The following is a 21,305-nucleotide window of genomic DNA, read 5'->3' on the forward strand; positions in this document are numbered from 1 at the left end:
AGTTGTGATTTCCCTCTCCATTTACTCCTCCATTATGAATACACACTGCCAGCCCTCGCGGCATGTTGGCAGCGTGTTACCGTAATGCATAGTATGAACAATCGTTGCGGCACTGGCTTGACTTGGTCTTTTTGACTGGCTGCATACGGTGTAGGTAACGCCACTTTGGAGAAATATGTGACGCATTTCTTTGTCCAGTACTTTGACTATTTTTCTGCTATTTTTTTTTAAGATGGTTGAACAGATTACTTGCGTTACCTTGCGGGGCAGACGACTCTGCTGCACTCTTTATTAGTGTTGGGGAGTAACTAATTACATTTAACAAGATTACATAATTTAATTACAAAATTTACACTACTGGTAAAAAACTTTTAGAACACACCAATTTTTCCATCTTTTTTCAAATTAAAATGTATGCAGTTCCATTTCTCATTTTACTGTGAAATGAAAGCGCAAAACATTCATTCAAGCTTGAGGGAAATACCATCCATTTTCCGTATCCCTTATCCTCACTAGGGTTGCGGGCGTGCTGGAGCCTATTTTTGGACGAGAGGCGGGGTACACCCTAAACTGGTCGCCAGCCAATCGCAGAAAGCACAGAAAAAAAACTATTCAAGTTACAGAAGAAATAATGGAATCAATCTCCAAACAAAAATGTATTCTAAACCTTTGGCTCATTAAAGAAGCCACCTTGGGCAGATATAACAGCTGAACACACTTAAGACTAGACAGACATACCTGTACTCTAAAATGTATACATCTCTATTCAAATGCAAGGTTTTTGTGATATTAAAATTTTTTTATCAAGATAAATTATTTAAACTTTTAATATGACCTATGACTTGTATAACACAATTGAAAAAAGTAGACTAAAAATAAAAAACTGAGATAATGTGGTTGCACAAGTGTGCACACCCTCCTATAACTGGGGATGCGGCTGTGTTCAGAATGAACCAATCACATTTCAACTTTGAAATGAATGGTGTTGTTTTGAAATGGTTTATCTTGGTCTCATTTTTTTATATCACAAAATGGTGGCATTTGAACAGGGATGTGTCGACTTTTTAGATCCACTGTAAATAACACACTTCAGGTCACCCTCTGTTCCCAAAATGGGTCCAGCTCATTGAAGAGAAACAATCATTGTACGGCAACCACATTGAGCGTAATGGTGAGGTATATTCTCAATGATTTGGTTTAATGTCGGTCCGTCAAAATGTTTTACATATAACCAGTCCGTGGTTGAGAACCACTCATGTAAGAGGCTCGAAATCTGTGTTCTTGACTAGACTTGCTTGCAATTCACAACCCTCGAGTATTTTTAAAGCAAGGCAAGGTTAAAAAATAGTCTCCCTTTAGAGTGGAATGATCCCAAAATCAGTTCATTTAAACACATTAGCTTGTAGGATGGAAAGCTCATTCAGCCCTATCCAAATCCATCCCAGCATGCCACATTCATACGAGCTGATAACAGATGGTTATGCAAAAAGACAGATGGGAGTGAAACATAAAAAAATATATATACTTTGACATATAAAACGGAACCAACCTGAGATGGACCAAATATTCAAGAATTGTTTATTGTTCAAGTCCCTTTAAAGTGAAAAACAGCTTTGGCTGTGTCTGCTGAATGCGCTGAAAACACCCCGCTCAACTGTCAGCTGTCACTCGAATATGTTCATACTTCTAGCGTACAGTGCCATGAAAAAGTATTGGACCCCTTCTCAAATTCTTATCCTTTTGCATTGTGTCCCCACTTTGTTTAAGATCATCAAACAAATGTAAATATCAGACAAATATAACCAGAGTGAACTTAAAATACTGTTTTTAAATGGTGATTTCATTAATTAAGGAAAACGAATTATTCAAAGTTACTTGGCCCTGTGTGAAAAAGTAATGCCCCCCAAACCTAATAACTGGTTAGGTCATCCTTAGCAGCAACAATTGAAAATACTTTTCTATAACTCCCTGTGGAGATATTTTGGTCCACTCTTCCTTGCAGAATCATTTGAATTCAGCAGACATTTTGGGTTTTCGAGCATAAATGGCCTTTTTAATGCTACTGCATTTCAATCAGATTCAAGTCTGGACTTTTGACTAGGCCACTCCAAAACCTTCATTTTGTGTTTTTAAGCCATTCAGAAGTTGACTTCCTGGTGTGTTTTGTCCTGTTGCATAAACCAAGTGCGCTTCAGCTTGAGGTCACAAACTGATGGCTGAACATTCACCTTCAAGCTTTTTTGTTAAAGAGCAGAATTCATGGTTCACAGCAAGTTGTCCAGGTCCTGAAAGAGCAAAGCAGCCCAAAACCATCGCACTACTACCACCATGTTTGACTATTGATATGAGGTTCTTTTTCTGAAATGCTGTGCTACTAGGGTTGGGCATCGTTTGAATTTGAGCGATTCTGATCCCGATTCTGGTTCCTTATTTCGATTCCAGTTCCGAACGCTTCTCGCAATGTGTGTAGAACTAACCCAATTGACTTAATATTCATGAATTAATGTTTCAGCTAAAAGTTGAATATAGCATTGTTAAAATTGTTATTTGGGACTGTTTTATCGCGTCAAATGGTTTATATGTGCACGTTTTAACTTGACTTCCTGTTTTAAGCTTGTAGTCTTATTTTGAAGGAAGAGTATTTGAGTGACGGAAGACATCGCCGGCCAGCATGGCTTGCTATAAAGTTCTGAAAGCTGACTCAGAAAAGAGAGTTTTTAAAAATGAACTTTTGTATTCTTCCAGAAGCCAGCTCAAAACTTGGCTTTATTAACACTAAGCCGCCTTTCAAATGAAAGCCGTATACTTCAACCAAACATATCCAATGAATCCGGTGGCCAAAACTCTGAATAGCAAATGAATGCTCCCTCTGGATAGCGTGGAGCTTCGATTTCGGTCGTAAAGGACTGTAAAGGTATGTGTCAATGCGGCTGCCACAGGCCGACGACTCGAAGGTAAACAAAGTATTTTTTTACTTGAAATGTGCATTAACTTCATTTGAATTATTTGAGAGTCAGGCTAGTTCATGCCTGCGATGCTTTAGTGGGTGAACCAAAAAGTTTTTTGTTTAGAAATCTAGCTTGTTGAAGTCTGGCTCGCTGGCAGTAAATTACTGTATGTCACATTATATTTCAAACACATTTATTTCAGTGAGCATATAAGCGTTTGAAACAAATCATCATCATTTTTTTAACTATTTATGTTGGATATGACTATTTTAATTGTACAAAAAAATACTAATCTTTTCATTTAAGCCTACCTGTTTTTGTTTGTTTTGTCCATTGTTGGCCCCAGAAAAAGCATGCCTATCATCGAGAGATATAAAAATATACAGAAATCTCCCTATATGCATTTTAATATTGGACTGGAAAATATCTATTTATTTTTACTTAAATACATTCATACGTGTGTACTTTTGTACTATTACTTAAGTAAGGGAGTGGCTTAAGTACTTTTACGCTACTTTATTTTTTTGCACAAGTATCAGTACTTTTACTTAAGTATAATACACCCCTGATTGTACATACTGTATATTTCTACAGACAGCCAGATGGACTGACAGACTTGAACAGTTTCTTTTGTTTAAACATGATAGGTAATGTTTCATTGTTAAGAAAATGTTTGAAATAGTTTCATTTTGGAATAAGGACTTCCAAAGTAGAAAATATATAATTGTTATTACCATCTAAAATTGATCAAATGTATTAATTAAGTAACAATTGATTATTACTTTCAATGGTAATTAATCCAGGAAATGTATTCACTCGACACATCATTTATCCTTACGAAAGAGCTGGAAAGAGCTTGAACTGTTTACATTATGTACACTTTTTCTCGGTGATATCCTGACCTGAGTAGTCGTATCATGGCATGTCGGGCAGCATAGTGCAGCGCAGTGTTGTGTTGGTAGGATTCTCCATATGTAGAGTTGGGATCCAGAGCTTCCTTGAACTGCAGGTTGCCCTCGTACAAATGGCAGGCCAGTAGCTCATCCCCACTGATGAGAGCCCGACGGAATTTGGTCGCCGTGTTCCCCATCACCTCTCTAGTGGTCAGTTCAAGATCGGACGCTGCACCCGCTGAGATTGTCTTCAATATATCGACATATTGAAAGTCCTGAAAAATTAGGAAGAAAACCGTTTTCAAATTCCCACAATCCAAGTTCAAAAGACCATGTTAGCACAAAATGAACAAGGAACAGTGCTTCATCTCCTAGGTTGCTGACGCTGCTCTGCCACGAGCCACATCACAATCACGAAAGCAGTCAAACTACCTCCCAGTGCATCTCTCCATTTCTGGTTTGAATAGCTCCACGTAGTGCCAACAAAGCTCTCACTGAGAAAAGAACATGACTTCCGCTGGCATCATCAGGAGCTTCTGCGTTCCCATGCCAAAGCTGCTCATCCCACTGAGGGAGTCAGCGTGCAACAATACATCCTCAAATCATGAACAATATACACAGTCAGCACTTCACAACCACCAGAACGCCATATGGTGAGCAAAGGGATGCTTTATTTTATAAATTTGAGGTAAGATACATGATGGATAAGCAGAACAAAACAACATGTTTCCCCCCCCCCCCCATATAAAAACATGGCGGCACAGTGTGTGACTGGTTAGCACATCTGCCCCACAGTTCTGAGGACCCGGGTTCAAATCCGGGCCTCACTTGTGTGGAGTCTCCATGTTCTCCCTCCCTGCCTTAGTGGGTTTTCACTGGGTACTCCGATTTCCTCCCAGATCCCCAAAACATATATGATAGGTTAATTGGAGACTCTAAGTTGTCCGTAGGTGTGAATGTGAATGGGAGTGTGAGTGGTTGTTTGTTTACAAGAGTCCTGCGATTGGCTGGCGACCAGTCCAGGGTGTACGGCACCTCTCGCCCAGAGTCAGCTGGTATAGGCTCCATCACACCTGCGACCCAAGTGAGGATAAGCGGTATGGAAAATGGATGGGTGGATATAAAAACATTATACCATTACGCCCTCATATGTGGTCAAAATCGCTTGTGCACTTCAGTCCCTTAATTACCATGAGCGGTAAAAGATTCCACATTCATACAAGAGCTGCTATCGGCTGAAATTCACACTCTGTCACTACACACGCAGACTCACTAAATTGAGTTCAAGCCGAAATGTTTGCTCTTTCATCTTTGATGCCATTACAAGCACCAATCAACAGGCTTCTCCCTTAACGCTCCACACTCAGAGTTACAGATATTACACTGCCCTCCCTTTATGAAGCTGCTTGCCCCGAGGGGTCAACAAAAAATCTCTAAACCTCGGCAGTCTCCGCGTCTCTGTAGTCGGCCCTTGCCCAACTCATGTCCGTCTCCAACTAGCACCAGCGGCTGGAAAGGGTCAACGGGGGTGGGATCCATGGAACATGTACGCAGTGTAGCTGGGCACTACTGCAACAGTCTGTCGAGAGGGGCTAACAAGCTTCACATGCTGACAATCGTCCAGCAGGATGAGCTCCCAGGTCCACCACACATTTTGCGGCTTTCAAAGTCTCGACCCAGTATGCAGGGGTCATTCACATCAGCCGAAAAGGTTGTAGTTCAAACCCCGTAGGACAGTGACTTTCAAAGTGTGGTAAGACTACCACTAGTGGTAGCTCGGCACCCTCTAGTGGTACGCGAAGGAATCAATGCCCAAGTACAGTTCAGCTGTATTTATTTTTTTGTGCAATAGATTTGAATTAAATCTTTAACAACTGTTTGTTTTTAAGGGTCCCATATTTTGGCTATTAAGGACTCAAGAGAGTGACTCTCTAACATGGACTTAGTATAAAAGTGTCAATTTCATTTATAAAAAAAAAACACCGTGGTTTGGTAAGAGTCTCTAAAAAAGGCCCCTCTGACAGCTACTTCTGTTTGACCCAGTTCTGTATCCGTACCATAGAGACAATATTATATTCCAAGTACTCGAAAAAGTTGGTTTGACAAAATATGGGCACTTTAAATATTTATTTAGGTACAATGTTTTAATTGAATCATTATTTAAGCGCAGTTTTACCTTTATTTAAGCACAGTGTTAATGTTGAAACTGCATAATGTTGACTGGCATACAATAATATTATCTATACTTTTTAGGAATAAAACCTCACTTTAGATGGACACTTGGGCCTACTACGCTAGATTCATCCATTCATTCATTTTCCGTACCGCTTCTCCTCACTAGGGTCACGGGCGTGCTGGAGCCTATCCCAGCTGTCTTTGGGCGAGTGGCGGGGTACACCCTGAATCAGTCCCCAGCCAATCGCAGGGCACATATAAACAAACACCCATGTTTTTGGGATGTGGGAGTGCCCGAAGAAAACCCACGCAGGCACGGGGAGAACATGCAAACTCCACACAGGTGGGGCCGGGATTTGAACCCCAGTCCTCAGCACTGTGAGGCAAATGTGCTAACCAGTCATCTACCGTGCCGCCTACTACACTACAATAGTATTTTAATGTTGGTAATTATAGTGGAGAGCTAAGTATTTTTTTAGGTAGTACTTGGTGTAAAAGTTTGAGAACCACTGCCAGATGACAAACACGAATGTCTCTTGCCTCGCATCTGGGCTGTTTCACCAGGTTGGTTCTAGAACGGTTCCCACAGGAACAAAGTCCACCCTCACAATCGTGGCTGAAGACCCAGTGCCCACGGGCTGTGCAGGAAACGTCCGCAATGTGCATGTTAACATGACAGGGGTCCCTCACCTCCGTCCAGCTCACAGTTGTTATGGTATGATACAACAGTTAGTTCTGAATTCAACTAAGCCAATTTGATTGGACAAGAGTCATTCCATCAGTGATGACATACGGTACAACATCGCTCCCTCTGGTGTGATATTAAACAGCAATACCAAATAAACAACAATAACTAGTTAATGAGCAGCAATCAGATAAAACTTGATTTTACAATAATTGTAATTAAAAATCTATTTTTCTCAGATTATTCGATTAAGATTGATAGAATAATCAATTCTAAAACTATTCAATAGTGACAGCTCGACTTGGATAACAAGCAAATAAATGTCATACCCGTCGACTTCTTCCTTTACCTTCAATCATGTGCCGAAGTCGCTGAACATCCTCTCCCACAATGGCAGTCATGTGATGGGTGGAAACACGCACTTGTGACACCAATGTAAGATGCCCTCGTATGTGGTCAAGGACGACACAGTTGCTGACGCACTTCAGTCGCTTTACCATGAGCAGTAACAGAATGCACATTCCTACAAGAGCTGCAATCGACGATAACTCACACCAACTTGAGACGATGTTCAAGATGACATATCCACGTTCAAGATGAAATATCCTTATGCGCTTCAATCTTTGCTGATATCACAATCACAATCACCAGGCCGTGCCGTCAACGGTCTAGACTCAGTTATAGATATTACAATACATTTACCTACCATAATTGGCACACTTGTGCAATGTGCTACATGAAAAACATTTGAGATAATCAATGCTCAGTTATTCATCTGTAACAGTATCAATCAAAACTGAACTCAATCTAACCTCACATAGGATTTAATCAGAATGTGCAAGTGTACCTAATGTTTTCTGCCTAATGTCCGGTAAATGTCTCTGCTGATGATCATTGCTTACAACGTGTCCTATTATAATTACTCATCAGATTGCTGTTTCCCACAGTTTATGTTCACAGGGTAAACACTGTGACTGAATCTGACTCATCGACATCAGGTGCCAAAAGGAACACAAAAGTATCAATTTTGAGTGCAAATAAGGCGACTTCGCCTGTCATTTCGGTGAAGTTTAATGGTTCTCAAATTTATCCACGATAATGGTTAGTAGTGTCTTGGTTAGCGTGGCAATAACTCTCATAACAAGGCTTAAACATAAACGAAAACAAAGGGTGGAAAGTGCCACACGAATATAGACAGAATCAAAACAAACATTATGTCCCGCCTTAGTGAGTGCGTTTAAACAACTGGTTTTTGCAGAGTTATATAAGCCCATACTGATAATATAACACAACTCGATAGAAATACTCTCAGCAGTGTTATGACTGATTAACCGAAAGGAAAAGAAGAATTGTTATGACTGATTAACCAAGCTAGCCAACGTCTGACTCTCGCAGCAACAGTTATTAAGACAACTTAACAATCGCTCTGTGTAGCTTGCGCTTTCACACTTTTTGTATAAGCCTGCTCTCCTATTGTTGCCATTGTCACTACCTCATATCCATATTGTATAGTATTATGTTGTGTTCATTTTACACTCCACGGTGACGTTTAGTAAAGTTCATCTTAACCGTACAGCAACCAACTAACCTTCGATAATGTTGGCTAAAGATATTTAATTTGTTAAAATGTCGTGTCGCCCCGCCCCCGCCCCCCAAAAAATAAAAATAATAATTGCATTGTGCTATTTCAGACCATCAAAAGAAGAGCATGACGCTAGCATCTGCGTTGGCTAATGTCGGCTAGCGAGCTAGTCGCGCTGCTGCTACACAAGTTAGCTTGTACAGTTAATCAACTCAAAGTAAACAAGGGTTAACAGGTATTTGCACTTACACGTGTTGCACATCTAGCTGCTTTGCGCTCAGGTCTTGTAAATACACTGTCACTCGCTGGCACGAAAAAAACAAACAAACAAAGGGCTGAGCTTAATCGAAGCGACGCTCGTCCATGCACTGAATAATGCGAACAACAGAGGCTGGGCGGCCAGTGATGTTGTGCCCGAAGACCGTCAACTCTGCTGGTTGCTAGCGGGTTGCCAGCTGCATGGAAACCCCCAAACAAGGCGGAGGAACATGGCGTTTCACGTGTGTGGCCAATGCTTGACATTGACGCAAGCGGCAGACAGGCGTTAAACAATACACAATAGGCAGATGGGAATGTAGGAAATATTACACACCTATGTGTCTTTTGGTATCAGGCTTCAATAATGTGGATATCCTGTTTACGTTACAACATTGGTAACGTGGATGATGTTGAACCAACTTATGCCACTCAATATGCGAACGCTACAGGTCCCCTTGAACTCATTAAAATAATAATAATAATGTCATATGTGTACGCAAAAATAACTACACGTTATTCGTAGGATTATTTAGTCCCACCTAGTTAGAATGGATATTTTTAATCGATGTAGTGTGACTCCATTCGGAAGGCGCGTCTGCTATTTCCCTGTTTCACACGGGCATCAGTGACACCCGTGTGATAGCTGTAATTATAAACACTTAACACTAGAGTGCGCCAGAGTCTAGTAAAACGTAAACACAGGCCCCGCATCGACGCTTTCGTTCAAAGGTTTGGAGTCTCTGAGGTATAAATGTCCTTATTTTATTGAACAAATGTTTATTTTTTATTTTTTATTTTATTTATTTTTTAAAAAGAAAAGCACATTAACAAAGTTGAGCGTGTATTTCTGATTTAGTTAATGTTATCTTCATTTTAAAAAGACGGCTTTTCTTTAATAGTATTTTTTTTTTTTAAACTCACCGTATATTACTGTACTGTATGTGTTTATGTCCTAAAGTGTATATTTTGTCATAGTGGCTTGTTTGCTGTACTAGTAGAGTGGCTCCAACTACCGGAGACAAATTCCTTGTGTGTTTCGCATACAGTGCTTGACCAATAAAGATGATTCTGATAACCAGATGACACGGAGAGATGTCAGCGTGAAAAGAGTTCAAAAACAGTGTTACACCTCTTAAGTTGGGGCTGGTGACATTAATCAGGAAGCAGATGCTTAAAATGCATAAACTGAGGTTAGCAAAACGTGTTTCAAGGTAATGTTTTACTTGCCAATTCAGCCAAATGCTTGTATGATATAGATACAAAATTGTTTGGAAAATAATCACCCATCTATTCCATAGAGGACAAATTCTTTTTAATAGCAAATATTTGAACATTACAATGAAGATTTAGTGTATGCAGCATACTTTTATCACATTGGACAGTGCACTAGTTTTATACTGGCCTTCAATAAATAATCTTTAAACAGGAAACCTCAATCCAAAGGCAAAGTCTGTAACGTATGCAGAATTAAACTTACAGAACACTGTTAAATACATTGAGCTTGCGTAAAATACTTAGAAACAATCTATTGCCCGAAGTTGTAAGTCACTTACTCTATGGGGTGGTAAAATAATGCAGGAAAAGTACAGATATCTCTTTATGTCATAACTCTTGTCTCCAAATGAATAAATAATGTCTTTGATATTTTATTTTCTATAATAAACACAGAAAAAAATGTATCACAGCAGAGATAAATTGGGTGTGTCCATGTAACATAAAAGCATATACAGTATATGCTCAATAACTTGTGTAAAAGGAATAATAAGATGCCATTCCTTTGGATGAAGGCGCTTCCTTGCTGTAGGAGCCATTAGCAACAGATACCATGTCCTCACATTTAATGTCGGCAGAGGAGTCCTCTGTGCTCGGCACATTCATAGACAAACGCCTTCGCTTGCAGGTGGGTGTATAGGACTCAGTCTTGTCAAGAGAAAGAGAAGATGGCTGTGTCTCTGCCCAGGAAGATATCAGGCATCCACTGTGCACCTCATCCTCTAACTGTGGCTTCACCTTAACTGAGTCGTCTGGGAAACCAGCAGCGGGACTGGGCCTCGGTGACCAAGGCAGACTTGGAGTCACTTTTCTCTGATACGCCGCCCTGGAGCCCCACCCAGTTGGCATGTTGTTGAAAGGAGAGTCTGGGTAGTAATTGAGACCAGGGGATGTTTGCATGGAAAGTGATTTGAGACCATAAGGGAGCAAGGAGTTGGAGTACTCCCCCTCATATGATGTCAGGTCCAACTTGTGGCTGGTGCTGCTGCCAGTCCCATGTTGCATGGAGGTGACAAACCAGCGCTGAGAGGCTCCGTCTTCTGCCTGAGGCGAGAGGAGGCTGCTGGTTTGAGGCACGGCTCGCTCACTGTTATAGAAACGGTTTGGGGTAAAGTTGTTGACAAACTGGTCCTGTAAGATGGGCTGCATGGTGTAGCGGGCACTGGGGACAATCTGGTGGGCACGAGGGGAGTCGGATGGGGAAGGGGTGAGGCGATCATTGTCTGGAGCTGTGTACATCCTGAAATACAAAGCTCATAAATATGCTGCAAAGGACAGGCTGTTATCAGATGAAACGGAAGCTAATATATTCATCCATCCATTTTCTATACCGCGTCTTACCCGTCTTCGGGGTCTATATATATATATATATATATCCATTTTCTGTACTGCTTATCCTCACTAGGGTCGCGGAATATATATATATATATATATATATATACACACACACACACACACACACACACACACACACACACACACACACACACACACACATACATACATACAATAGGCTCCAGTAATATAAAATGTACTCATTTCACAAAGGCACCTTCAACGTGTATAATTCATGAATGCTATTTACTGTTGTTAAATTGATAATCTATCCATTTAATACTTTTTTTAATTTGGTGATTTTACATGTTGAGATGCTAAAACAGTCATAAAAAAAATTACAATAAAGCTTCCTTGCCCCTAATTAATTTGTGTGGCAAAATATTTTACATTTTTTTCAACCATATTCAACAACAACAAAATGCAAAAAAAAAAATACTCACGAATCATAATTATCTCTGAAACCTTTGGCAAAAGGGTTGTGGTCGATTTTCAGTTGTGTAATCTACCAATAAAATAGGACAGAATGTGAGGAATTACAGTGTAAACATTTTCTTATGGAAAATAATGCATTATGATCTGTTACATGGGTTGAAACAACACATTAACATTTTAAATATAGCACACCCCAACAGACAAACAAATAGCATTTGCTTTTTTTCTTCTTATTATTTTTTCCTCACATCAGTGTTCTGGTAAGCAGTGACTGCTATGAATTGGGTCTCTGGAAAGATGAAGCTCTGAGTCTTTGGATCTGTGTTGATGTCCTCCACACTGTCCTCGGTCACTTCCACAATGTGTAGCCTGGGCTGATACTTGTGTAAGGACTGCAGGACGATCATCTGCAGGCGTGCACATTGCAGGACAAAAATGATTTGATGATGGGTTTTTTTTATGCACTCGTTTTAGGACACAACAGTGTTTTTTTGGCTTCTTGGGAAAATTCTGAATTGGTAATTCGTTATATTATGGAAATGTGTTGCTGGAATTAAAACTCCTTTTGTATAATGTATTTGCAAAATTTGCATGGGCATTGTGGAAACAGTAGTAATAAACATTTGAGTAATATGTTGTAAAAAAATGTAAATATTAAAATAAGCAGGTTTTGTTTTGTACGGTGTTGTGCAAGAGCTCAAAGAAGTTATGATTTACAAGTATGTACGAGTTACGTTTCATACTTCCTTGTAATTGCATTGTTGACGGTATTGTGACAGTATAATAATTTGTTTTTATTTTCTATAAAGCCCTAAATCATGATGCGAAGCAAAGAGCATTTGGAATAAGATTTTGTGCAAGAACATTAATACATTTTCATGTTGCAGCACAGTAGGGGGGGGGGGGGGGGGGGGGGGGGGGGGGGGGGGGGGGGGTACAATTTAAAAAATTCCACACACACACACATATATATATATATATATATATATATATATATATATTTGGTTACTTTACCTGTGACATGCTGTGATTTGTGCCTTTGTTGTTAGTGAGTTTCAGTTTGCTGAAGGAGATTTCTTGTCTCATCCAGTGGGCCCCTGTGTTCGGAGATTCTGGGTGGATGTACACTTTGTTCCCTAGAAATCAAACATGCAGCATTACTTAAAAGCAGACAAATAGCGAATATGTCGGACACGGCAGAGAACAGTACCTTGGCTGCTGTTGTCAGCCTTGCCACATGTGACCCACTTGCCACCTTGAAATCTCCAATGGTTGGGATCTGCCAGCGCCACCTCCACAAACACGTTGTAGTGCGCAGTCAGACTTAGACCTGCTATGTTAAAACTCAGAAACGGGAACATTCGCCTGCAAAAAAACAAATTCCTGAATACATAATCCAAGAAAATGTAAAGGTGTATCAAATGCAAAATGTAGGTTCTGCAGATGTGAATAAATGGTTCATTAAAACGGGATGTCGATACATTTCGATGGAGCCAGTGATGTCAGCTTGCCTGCCCTGCTTGGTGATGATCATCTCGGTCTGGTGCCGGTGGAACTTGAGCCACAGAGGCCGGTTGCACAAATAGACGTGGGCCCTCGCTGCCGGCCCGTTCGCAGAGATGGCGACGCTGCTGAGAGCCGGGCCCGAGCCGCTGTAAGGCGGGTAGAGGCAGCCGGGGTTCTGCCCGATCTGGTAGGCCGGGCTGAAGTGGCCGCGCGGGCCAGTGCTTGGGGAGAATCCCACGGGACCCAGGTGAAGGGATGTCGGGTACCTGGCCGTGCCGGACGGGGCGTAGATGCTCCCGCTGGGGCTGTAGGGGACGAAGGAGCAGGGCGTCGTCGTCGCGGTGTCTGCGGTGGCTTTGGGCGCGATGAAGACGCGTTCGGGGCCGAAGCCATGCTCCGTGTACCGGCTGTCAGAGGGCGGCTCTTTGCCTCCCGAAAGCGGAGATTTGCGCCTCTCTTCCGTGGAGTCTTTGGAGGAAAACGAGTCCGTCTCCCCCTCAGCACCGAGCATGTTTAATCTGCTCACTTGGTCTATTGTGGTGGGGGGCCTTCTTCCCCTCGGGGGGCCAGCAGTTGGCACCTCGAAGAGACAGACGACACTTTAGGTGGGGCCGTGACTGAAACGAAAACCAAAACTCTGACTGATACTGATACCAAACGAAATTTTGATACCAAACCAGTTTTCTTCTTCTCTCTCTCTCTCTCTCTATATATATCTATCTATCGATCTATCTATCTCAAATTATTGTCGAGCTATTAATGAAATGTGAGAAATATATTCACATCAGTCTTCAACTATTTAAATACCGCCTATAAATCCACTTCACGAGAGCTAGAAATATAGCAAGCCGCATTTTCTTGCAAGTGTCTTTTAAGTTTGTATGAAGTTTGTAGCAGGCTAATTTTTCGTCAGTCACATACTTACCAACTTCTCTCAGATTTGGATGGGAAACTATGATGAACGCTCGCCCACGATTGTTTGTGACAAAGACAGAAACCACTAGAAGAAATTCCATTCAACAAAATATCTTGATGACTTCAGTGACTGGAAATATAATCCACCATGTATATAAAGCCGTGCATTGGTCCAACGATCTTGCGTGTGTGATAAAACAATTCCACACGCTTTCTTGTTTTCACCCCCTAATTTTATGCTGCAGATAATCCTTAACTTTATTATTCATTCAATTAATGATTTGGATTCATTCAATTTCTGATGCGATTCTGTGTCCCAATGGGATGGCTGACGTGAAAAGGGGAAATAGGCAATTATTTTTCCATTTGAAGAAACCTGTGATGTACCGTAGATCAGACAGCCATACCACAAGGAAATCTATATATCTTGTAAAATATTTTTTTAAGATACACACAAAAACCAAAAAAAAAAGTTGAAAAAACTACGGAGGGAAATTAGAATATAAAATCAAAGTCAATTATCTTTAGTGTCTAGGTTATATGATATCAATGATCAATTCGTGAAATGATAGAAATCAATACAATACTAGATAAATCAACTTACCGACAGATATTTCCCACTTGTCCTGATAGCAGATCAGCAAACGAGAGAGTAAATGGCATTAAGTAGAAGAGTTGATGCTACGTGACATGAAGTTGTGTTGTGTTGTGTTGTGTTGTGTTGGACGGGATCAGCAGCTCTGTCCTTGTGGCCACAGCTCCCATGCAAGCAGCCTATTATCAGTGGTTCTCCTCCTGTCTCTGCGGGGAGGGGCAGGGGATCCTCAGCATCACATTGAGGGTCGGTAAGCAAAATTACTCCTCATCCATTCTTGTCAAAAAACACCAGAGAGACTTTCACTGCGTTTTTTTGCACATAATTGCTCTCCTTTACACTACTTGTATCAACCCGATTTTATGTTTTTATTAATTACATTTTATTATTTATGTTCATGCATTTTCTTTCTTTTGTTCAAAGAAAATGACACAGCAAAAGGATACTTTACCCTTCAAAATAGATGTTGATAGTATGGTCAAATACCATACATACTCGGATATATTGTAAATAAGTAAAGGCTGCAAGACAAAAACTACACGAACAGAGAAGCAGCTGTCCCCGACGGAGATTCTCTTTCAAACGATGTCGATTAAAACAATAAGCGTTCAAGGTGACTTCAAATGGGAAAACCTTGTCATTGAAAGACAGAACCAAGTCATAAAAAATTCATTACGGTCTTAGTGAAAAGTTGAAAGCTGTCTTTTGGTTGAACTCTTACTCAATAGTCTGTTTTAAATCTGTAAACCTTTATCGGCAAGATTGTATTACCCGCTTGAGTATAGGTTCATAATGTTAGGGTCTGCTTTTAAACTCTTTTGCATCCCGTCTTGTGTGAGTTTAAAATAAAATAACGGACAGCGATCATAGGCAGTTTTTTCTCGGGGGTTGAGGGTGCTTCGAGAATAGACAAGATACATAGAGAAGCTTTTGTAGAAAAGTACAAAGAAATCAAGGATGATCTTGGAAGTGGTCAACTTTTCCACTGTCACCTCCTCAAGTCTCTTGTTCCTCCACTTCCCCAGTTCAAAAGAACCAGATTGAGGGTTCAAATCGTACTGCATTAGTGTGATAATGGGACACCTTTGAGTCGTGCACTCCACTCAAGAGTGGAGGGCCAGACGAGGCTCAGCTGATGTTGCTTGTTTTGAGACGTTTGCATGTGAAAGGCCGTGAGAGAGGATTAGAGAAGCGGGTCTCCACCTCAGAAATAAACACATCTCACATCAAACACGGCAAATCAACTATCTGGGTAAACTATTAGAGCGACAAACAGTCTGATACAACTTATACATGTGTGCTGATTGCACTGATAGTGATAAACGATTGTGGTTGTTGATTATTGCAGGAAGTCATGAATAAAGTTTAAACTCACAGAGCTTGGCGTGAACATGCACTTTCAGTTCTCCAACAATCTATGCTGAAACCTGTCGACTGTTTGTTTTGTCTTAACAACATGCAGGAGATTACTTTCACGATAACTAATTTGTAATATTCATCCTATACTATAATGGGGATTTTATTGTTTTCTAAACGGGGAGTTGAACTCATGCAACAAGCTCTCATGGTAAATACAGTTAGTTTTGAGAATTTAGTTTGAATTTGTTTTCACCATTAGACTGCTACATAAGTACTGAGCAATAGTATGTTCTCATTAGAATTTCACTACCATGAATAGCAGGCTTTTGTAGCATTGAGTGAATTTTGAGTATAATTTCTAAAGAGTAGTTTTTGATATGTTTTCCCCAGTACATGTATTTGCAGTATTTACAAATCTCAATCTTGGGAATAAAATTATTTAGTGGGAAAGGTAACAATAGATTACATCTAGTTTCTCAAATGAGCGCACCTTGACAAATTTCAGAAAAAGGCTATTCTCAAAACCTAATCAAATTAAAGAAGTTTGGATTGTTCTCCTAAAATTCCTAGATCGTATTGACGTGACCAAAAGGTCTGTTTTCTACAAATTACAATGCATTAACTTTGGTGTAAAATCGAACTAGATTTTTTGAAAGACTGTGCTTGAACAGCAATGCTTGATGAAATTCACATTTGTTTTCAAATTCATCTAGCATTCTGTTCGTTTATTAACTATTTTACAAAATACATTAATGTTTTTGTAGCGTGGTGCTGGTGCAGAACTGGTCACCAAGAATATGCATTGACATCCGAGTTCTGAAGGTAGCACATTTCTCACCATGATCACACAGTATAGTTTTACATCATGTCAGTTGTGCTGCAATACACAACCAGCACAAGAGTTTTTAAGATGACAACGATGTTTTCAAAAACAATCCCTATTGGCCATGTCACTTTGTAAAGAGTAGCAGTAATGGCGTAGTAAAATCTATCCATGCTTGTGAAGCATTACAACCTTGGACTCACAACATAGCACACTTATTGTATCACAAATGCTGATATTCTCTATTTTCACAGACGACCCTTTTCAGTATTTACATGGAAACAGTAATCTATCCATTCAGTTTTTTTACATCGCTTTAAAAAACTATTGTTTGAGATGCAGTTTTTAAATGCTCGCTAGCGGTTTCAGAGTCCAGACAGCCCATCGTAACCCCCCCCCCCCCCCAACCCCCTCCCCCAAGGTTAGGAACACATTTAACTTAAGAATTTGACTCCGTTCAAATACAGTACTCCATATCGGAAAATTCTCAAAGTGTGGTATGTGTACGAGCTCCCTTTGGTGGTATATGACAGAATCACTGAATTTTCAAATGATAAAATACAATAGAACACATTTAATACAATTTTAACTAACAGACTGATCAACCAATGGCAAGAAAATGAAGGCAGATGCAAATGAAGTTACGACTACAGTAATTAAGTTTGCAAGTGTTTCCTGGTAGCAATGCGTACCATTTAAAAGTGTTAGACGCCATAGCAGGCTGTGACGGCAAGAGGTGGAGGTGAGTAAACTAAACACTGAAGAGCTCGACCAAACTATTATAATGGCTTCATTCTTTGAATAACTGTATGGGTCAGGAGAGAGACTTAAGCATGAAAACTAAAGGGGACGAGACTTGAGCTGAGCGCAGGTGCTAACGGTGGCTTCTATTAGTGGTGAAGCCCCCTCAAACAGCAGCGAACAAATGAACCATTGAGGAAATATGACTCGAATTGCTGTACATCAAATTTGGCTTAACTCGGAGTAGGAGAAGGCAGCGCGGTGGGGACATCTGCCTTCTGAGGATACAGGTTCAAATCCGGCCTCGCATGTGTGGAGTTTGCATGTTCTCCCCGTGCCTGCGTGGGTTTTCTCCGGTTTCCTCCCACATCCCAAAAACATGCATGGTATGTTAATTGAAGACTATAAATTGCCTGTAGGTGCAAATGGTTGTTTGTTTATAGTTTGTTTGAAGGTAAGAGCTAAAAACGTGCAAAAACCGAGAACAATTTAGTACTGCATTGTTGAGATGTAGCTTAACTCTCTTTTTAACCATCCCTGCTGGCTGTACTTTTCGAGCGGGGCTTAAAACTAGCCCCATGATGAAAGCGGGTTGGGGTCTTTTCTTTCTGGCATGAGGCCCTCCTCCACTATATAACTAACGAGAGCCATCGATGGCTATTCGCCGGAATTGCGAGTTACTTAGTAATAATAGCTTGGCCCTTTTGTACCACCACTACATCGTGCAAATAACCATCAAGCTATGCCTACGAACTGAAAAAGGCATCTTCCAGTAAGTATTTTTTGTTATTTGGGCTTGTGTCTCTGTTGTGGTGACCCACGTGCGGCTCACGCAGCGAGCCGATGGCGAGTTGGACGACTCCACTGGGAAGTGGCCTGCTAGTAGTAGCTACAATAGTACTTATTAGCCACTAGTAGGCTCGTGGGCCGGTTTCGTCCAACACCCCAAAACCTTGTTCCATGCGCCGCGCGTAGATCCACACAACAGAGACACTCTCGGGAAAGTTAACTTGTTTATCAGCTTTCGGCATGGTACAGCGCCCTGAAACTGGAGGGTCGCGGGTTCGTATCCCCACCCAAGCCCATGTCGTTGTTGTGTCCCTGGGCAAGACACTTAACCCACAATGCCTAGGAATGGAGCTTGCTCGACAGGCGGCGGGCATCAAATACGTCAGCACCTCGCTCGGTGTTGTTGTGTTTGCTTCACCCACATAACAAACGGGAAAGTCAACTGTTTATTAACCATAACCACAGCGACACACGTTTTTCAGCCAGTTGCTGACTACAGACACTTGAGCACATAGCATATGAGTGAACGTACAGTATTTGATTGACAGCTAAGGGGCTGTCTCCAGTGCCTTCAGTGGATAAGACCACACAGTCCTGCATCTTGAGGGTGGGCCTTATTTTTCATGATTTCAGCCTTAATTTACATCCAGGGTGATGTTCTTTAATTCATTCAAATCTGGCAGGCTTTTTGAAAACACACTTCTCCATGGTGTGTCAAATTTACAAGACATTTTTTGGGCCACTCTAGTGGGTCTTTAAGTACAATGCATTTGCATTTGACGTTTAAGAACCCTTTGTTTTTAAAACATATTTATTTAACTATTTTGTGCAATATATTTTGTGTGAATAATTATTTAAGTACTTTTTTTTACTATCTTTAAGCACAGCCTTAATGTTTAAACTGTGCAAACGGATCTATAATAAATAATAACAATAATAATAAACAATAATAAACAACAATAACAACAACAAGAAATACTGTATAAGAAAAAAAAGTTTTTTGTTGAATACTTGGGCCTAGTATTGTCCTGTGCTTTTATGATGGTCATGATGGTGGCATTTAGAGAGCCAAGTCTTTTTGTAGGTGGTACTTGGTGTAAAGGTTTGTGAACCACTGCTCTGTGTAGAGCAAAAATGCTGTATAGTTTCCTGCCATAGGCTGATGATCATGCATGCAATACGTACAATAGTAAATAATATCAAATGATACTTAAAATGAAATTGTTTTACCACCTTGGATGTACAGGGAGGCGTCAGAGTGGTCTCTCCAAACATCTTACCCTAGCTGTGCTTGCTTTTTGACACGTCTAAAGGCTTCTTTCTGACACTGTGCCATCCTGCCGGACTCCCACTCCCGCAGTGCTCATGCCAGGCAGGCCGGAGAGGAGGCTGACCTGGCCATCAGTGTGCTGTCCCGGGCCACCGCCACCCAGCTGATAGCAGAAGGTCTGTTGGTCTCAAGCCATGGCAGGAACTCTGCCCAGTGCTGCTTGTGATGTCAGCGCAGAGTGGCCCCTCAGAGAAGAAATCTCATTGGCTCTGACACTTTGCCTTTCTCACTTTGAGCGGAAATGCCCCCACCACAATTTAACAGACAAAAAAACCTAATTAATTATCGCTTGAATTGGATAGGGTCTCATTTTACACCCATCCTGTCTCATCTGTGACCAGATTATTCAGAAAACAAAAACATCAGGTTATATGTATGTAATGAAGTAAAATACAATTTCACAGCAGCAAAGACATAAACAAAACATGCATATTTAAATATCTTTTGACATGTTTGCTTGCAGACAAAAATGCAGTAGCATTGCTTTCAGTACCAGGCCTTAAGTTTACGCATCATTCATTTTTAGAGGTATGTTTTGAGTTTATTAATTTCTGGATTCTTATTTTCCTTTAATAATTTAGCTGTTAGCACTTAGACCGAATAACACTAAATTTAAGAAATGTACAATTTTGAAAAATTAGACACTTTATAAAATCTGAGGGATATTGATAGAGTGTATTTAGGATCTCATATGCGAGAAGGCAAAGGTCTCTGGTACAAAGCCTTTCCAGATCTCGTATTTACAGTGGGGTCCCACATCCTGTTAAAGGCAGCAGCAGGAACAGGACCGTCACATTTGGTGCTCAGTGTGGGGGCGCTTGGTGAGTTGACATGTTCCAGCAATCCCATGGAGATATACTTCTGCCCCTCCGCAAAGACTCTTTTCTCATTTGCATTTGCTAATGAGATTCCGTTTGCATGACTTTATACTGGAAGGCTATTTCTCTGACTATCCCTATACAAATACAGCAGACAGATTGTCTTATCAAGTTACCTTTGATTAACTAATTAGTGCTGTTAAGATTTAGGATCCATTTTGAGATCAAGCACAACCAAAGAACTACACTGATATTTTCACGATGACGTCGCAAAAAGCATGTTACAATAACATTTACGGGAGGTCAATCTGAAATGTTGCATTGTCAATCCATTGAGGGGCAGTCATAACAAATTTACAATTATTGCTTGATGATCTATTCAGACGTCTTTTCTAAAACTAAGAGGTTTAGACTTCCTAATTGTTTACGCATTTGTATTTTATACAGTAAATAATGGTTGGCCCTGAAAATGTACCATGATTACTACATACTTCACACAAAGATTCAACCTCTCGACTTTCCTCGGCCAAGACCCATGACTCCCATGGCCACTAATCTGACACCAAGTTGAAGAAGGCTCCAAGAAATGCCAAATGAGATCTCGTTAGCACACTTCCTCATTATCACCCGGTCTCCTGCCCACCAATCTGTTTGAACAGTCGCAAGCAGATCTTAGGTCACAGCAGTGGCAGCTGGTGGAGTTTTCTCCAGGGAGGGCGATGAAAAAAACAAAAATCATATATATATATATATATATATATATATATGTATATAGCATAGATACGTTCCACTCGTCTTTCGGCAATCGCAGGACAAGAACTTCCGCTCTATATATATGTAGGGTGG

The 21,305-nt window shown here is 40.7% G+C and overlaps 2 protein-coding genes across 2 annotated transcripts in view; both read right to left on the reverse strand.

The window, feature by feature from the left end:
- The window catches only part of LOC133401235 (ankyrin repeat and IBR domain-containing protein 1-like), a 43,082-nt gene extending 34,299 nt beyond the window's left edge, over positions 1-8,783 (reverse strand). The window contains 2 exon segments of the mRNA XM_061673948.1: positions 3,851-4,116; positions 8,533-8,783. Coding sequence (XP_061529932.1) covers positions 3,851-4,038 — 188 coding nt within the window. The 5' untranslated portion in view covers positions 4,039-4,116; positions 8,533-8,783.
- A 1,495-nt stretch (positions 8,784-10,278) lies between these two features.
- On the reverse strand, positions 10,279-13,600 carry LOC133402016 (eomesodermin-like). The gene is made up of 6 exons (XM_061675567.1): positions 13,095-13,600; positions 12,794-12,948; positions 12,598-12,719; positions 11,832-11,990; positions 11,592-11,653; positions 10,279-11,053 (listed from the first exon to the last, which is right to left on the reverse strand). Exons 1-6 carry the CDS (start codon positions 13,598-13,600, stop codon positions 10,279-10,281), a joined length of 1,779 nt encoding a protein of 592 aa, XP_061531551.1.
- Positions 13,601-21,305: the final 7,705 nt, after the last annotated feature.

This window comes from Phycodurus eques, chromosome 4, assembly GCF_024500275.1.
Source record: "Phycodurus eques isolate BA_2022a chromosome 4, UOR_Pequ_1.1, whole genome shotgun sequence".
Taxonomy (NCBI): Eukaryota; Metazoa; Chordata; class Actinopteri; order Syngnathiformes; family Syngnathidae; genus Phycodurus; species Phycodurus eques.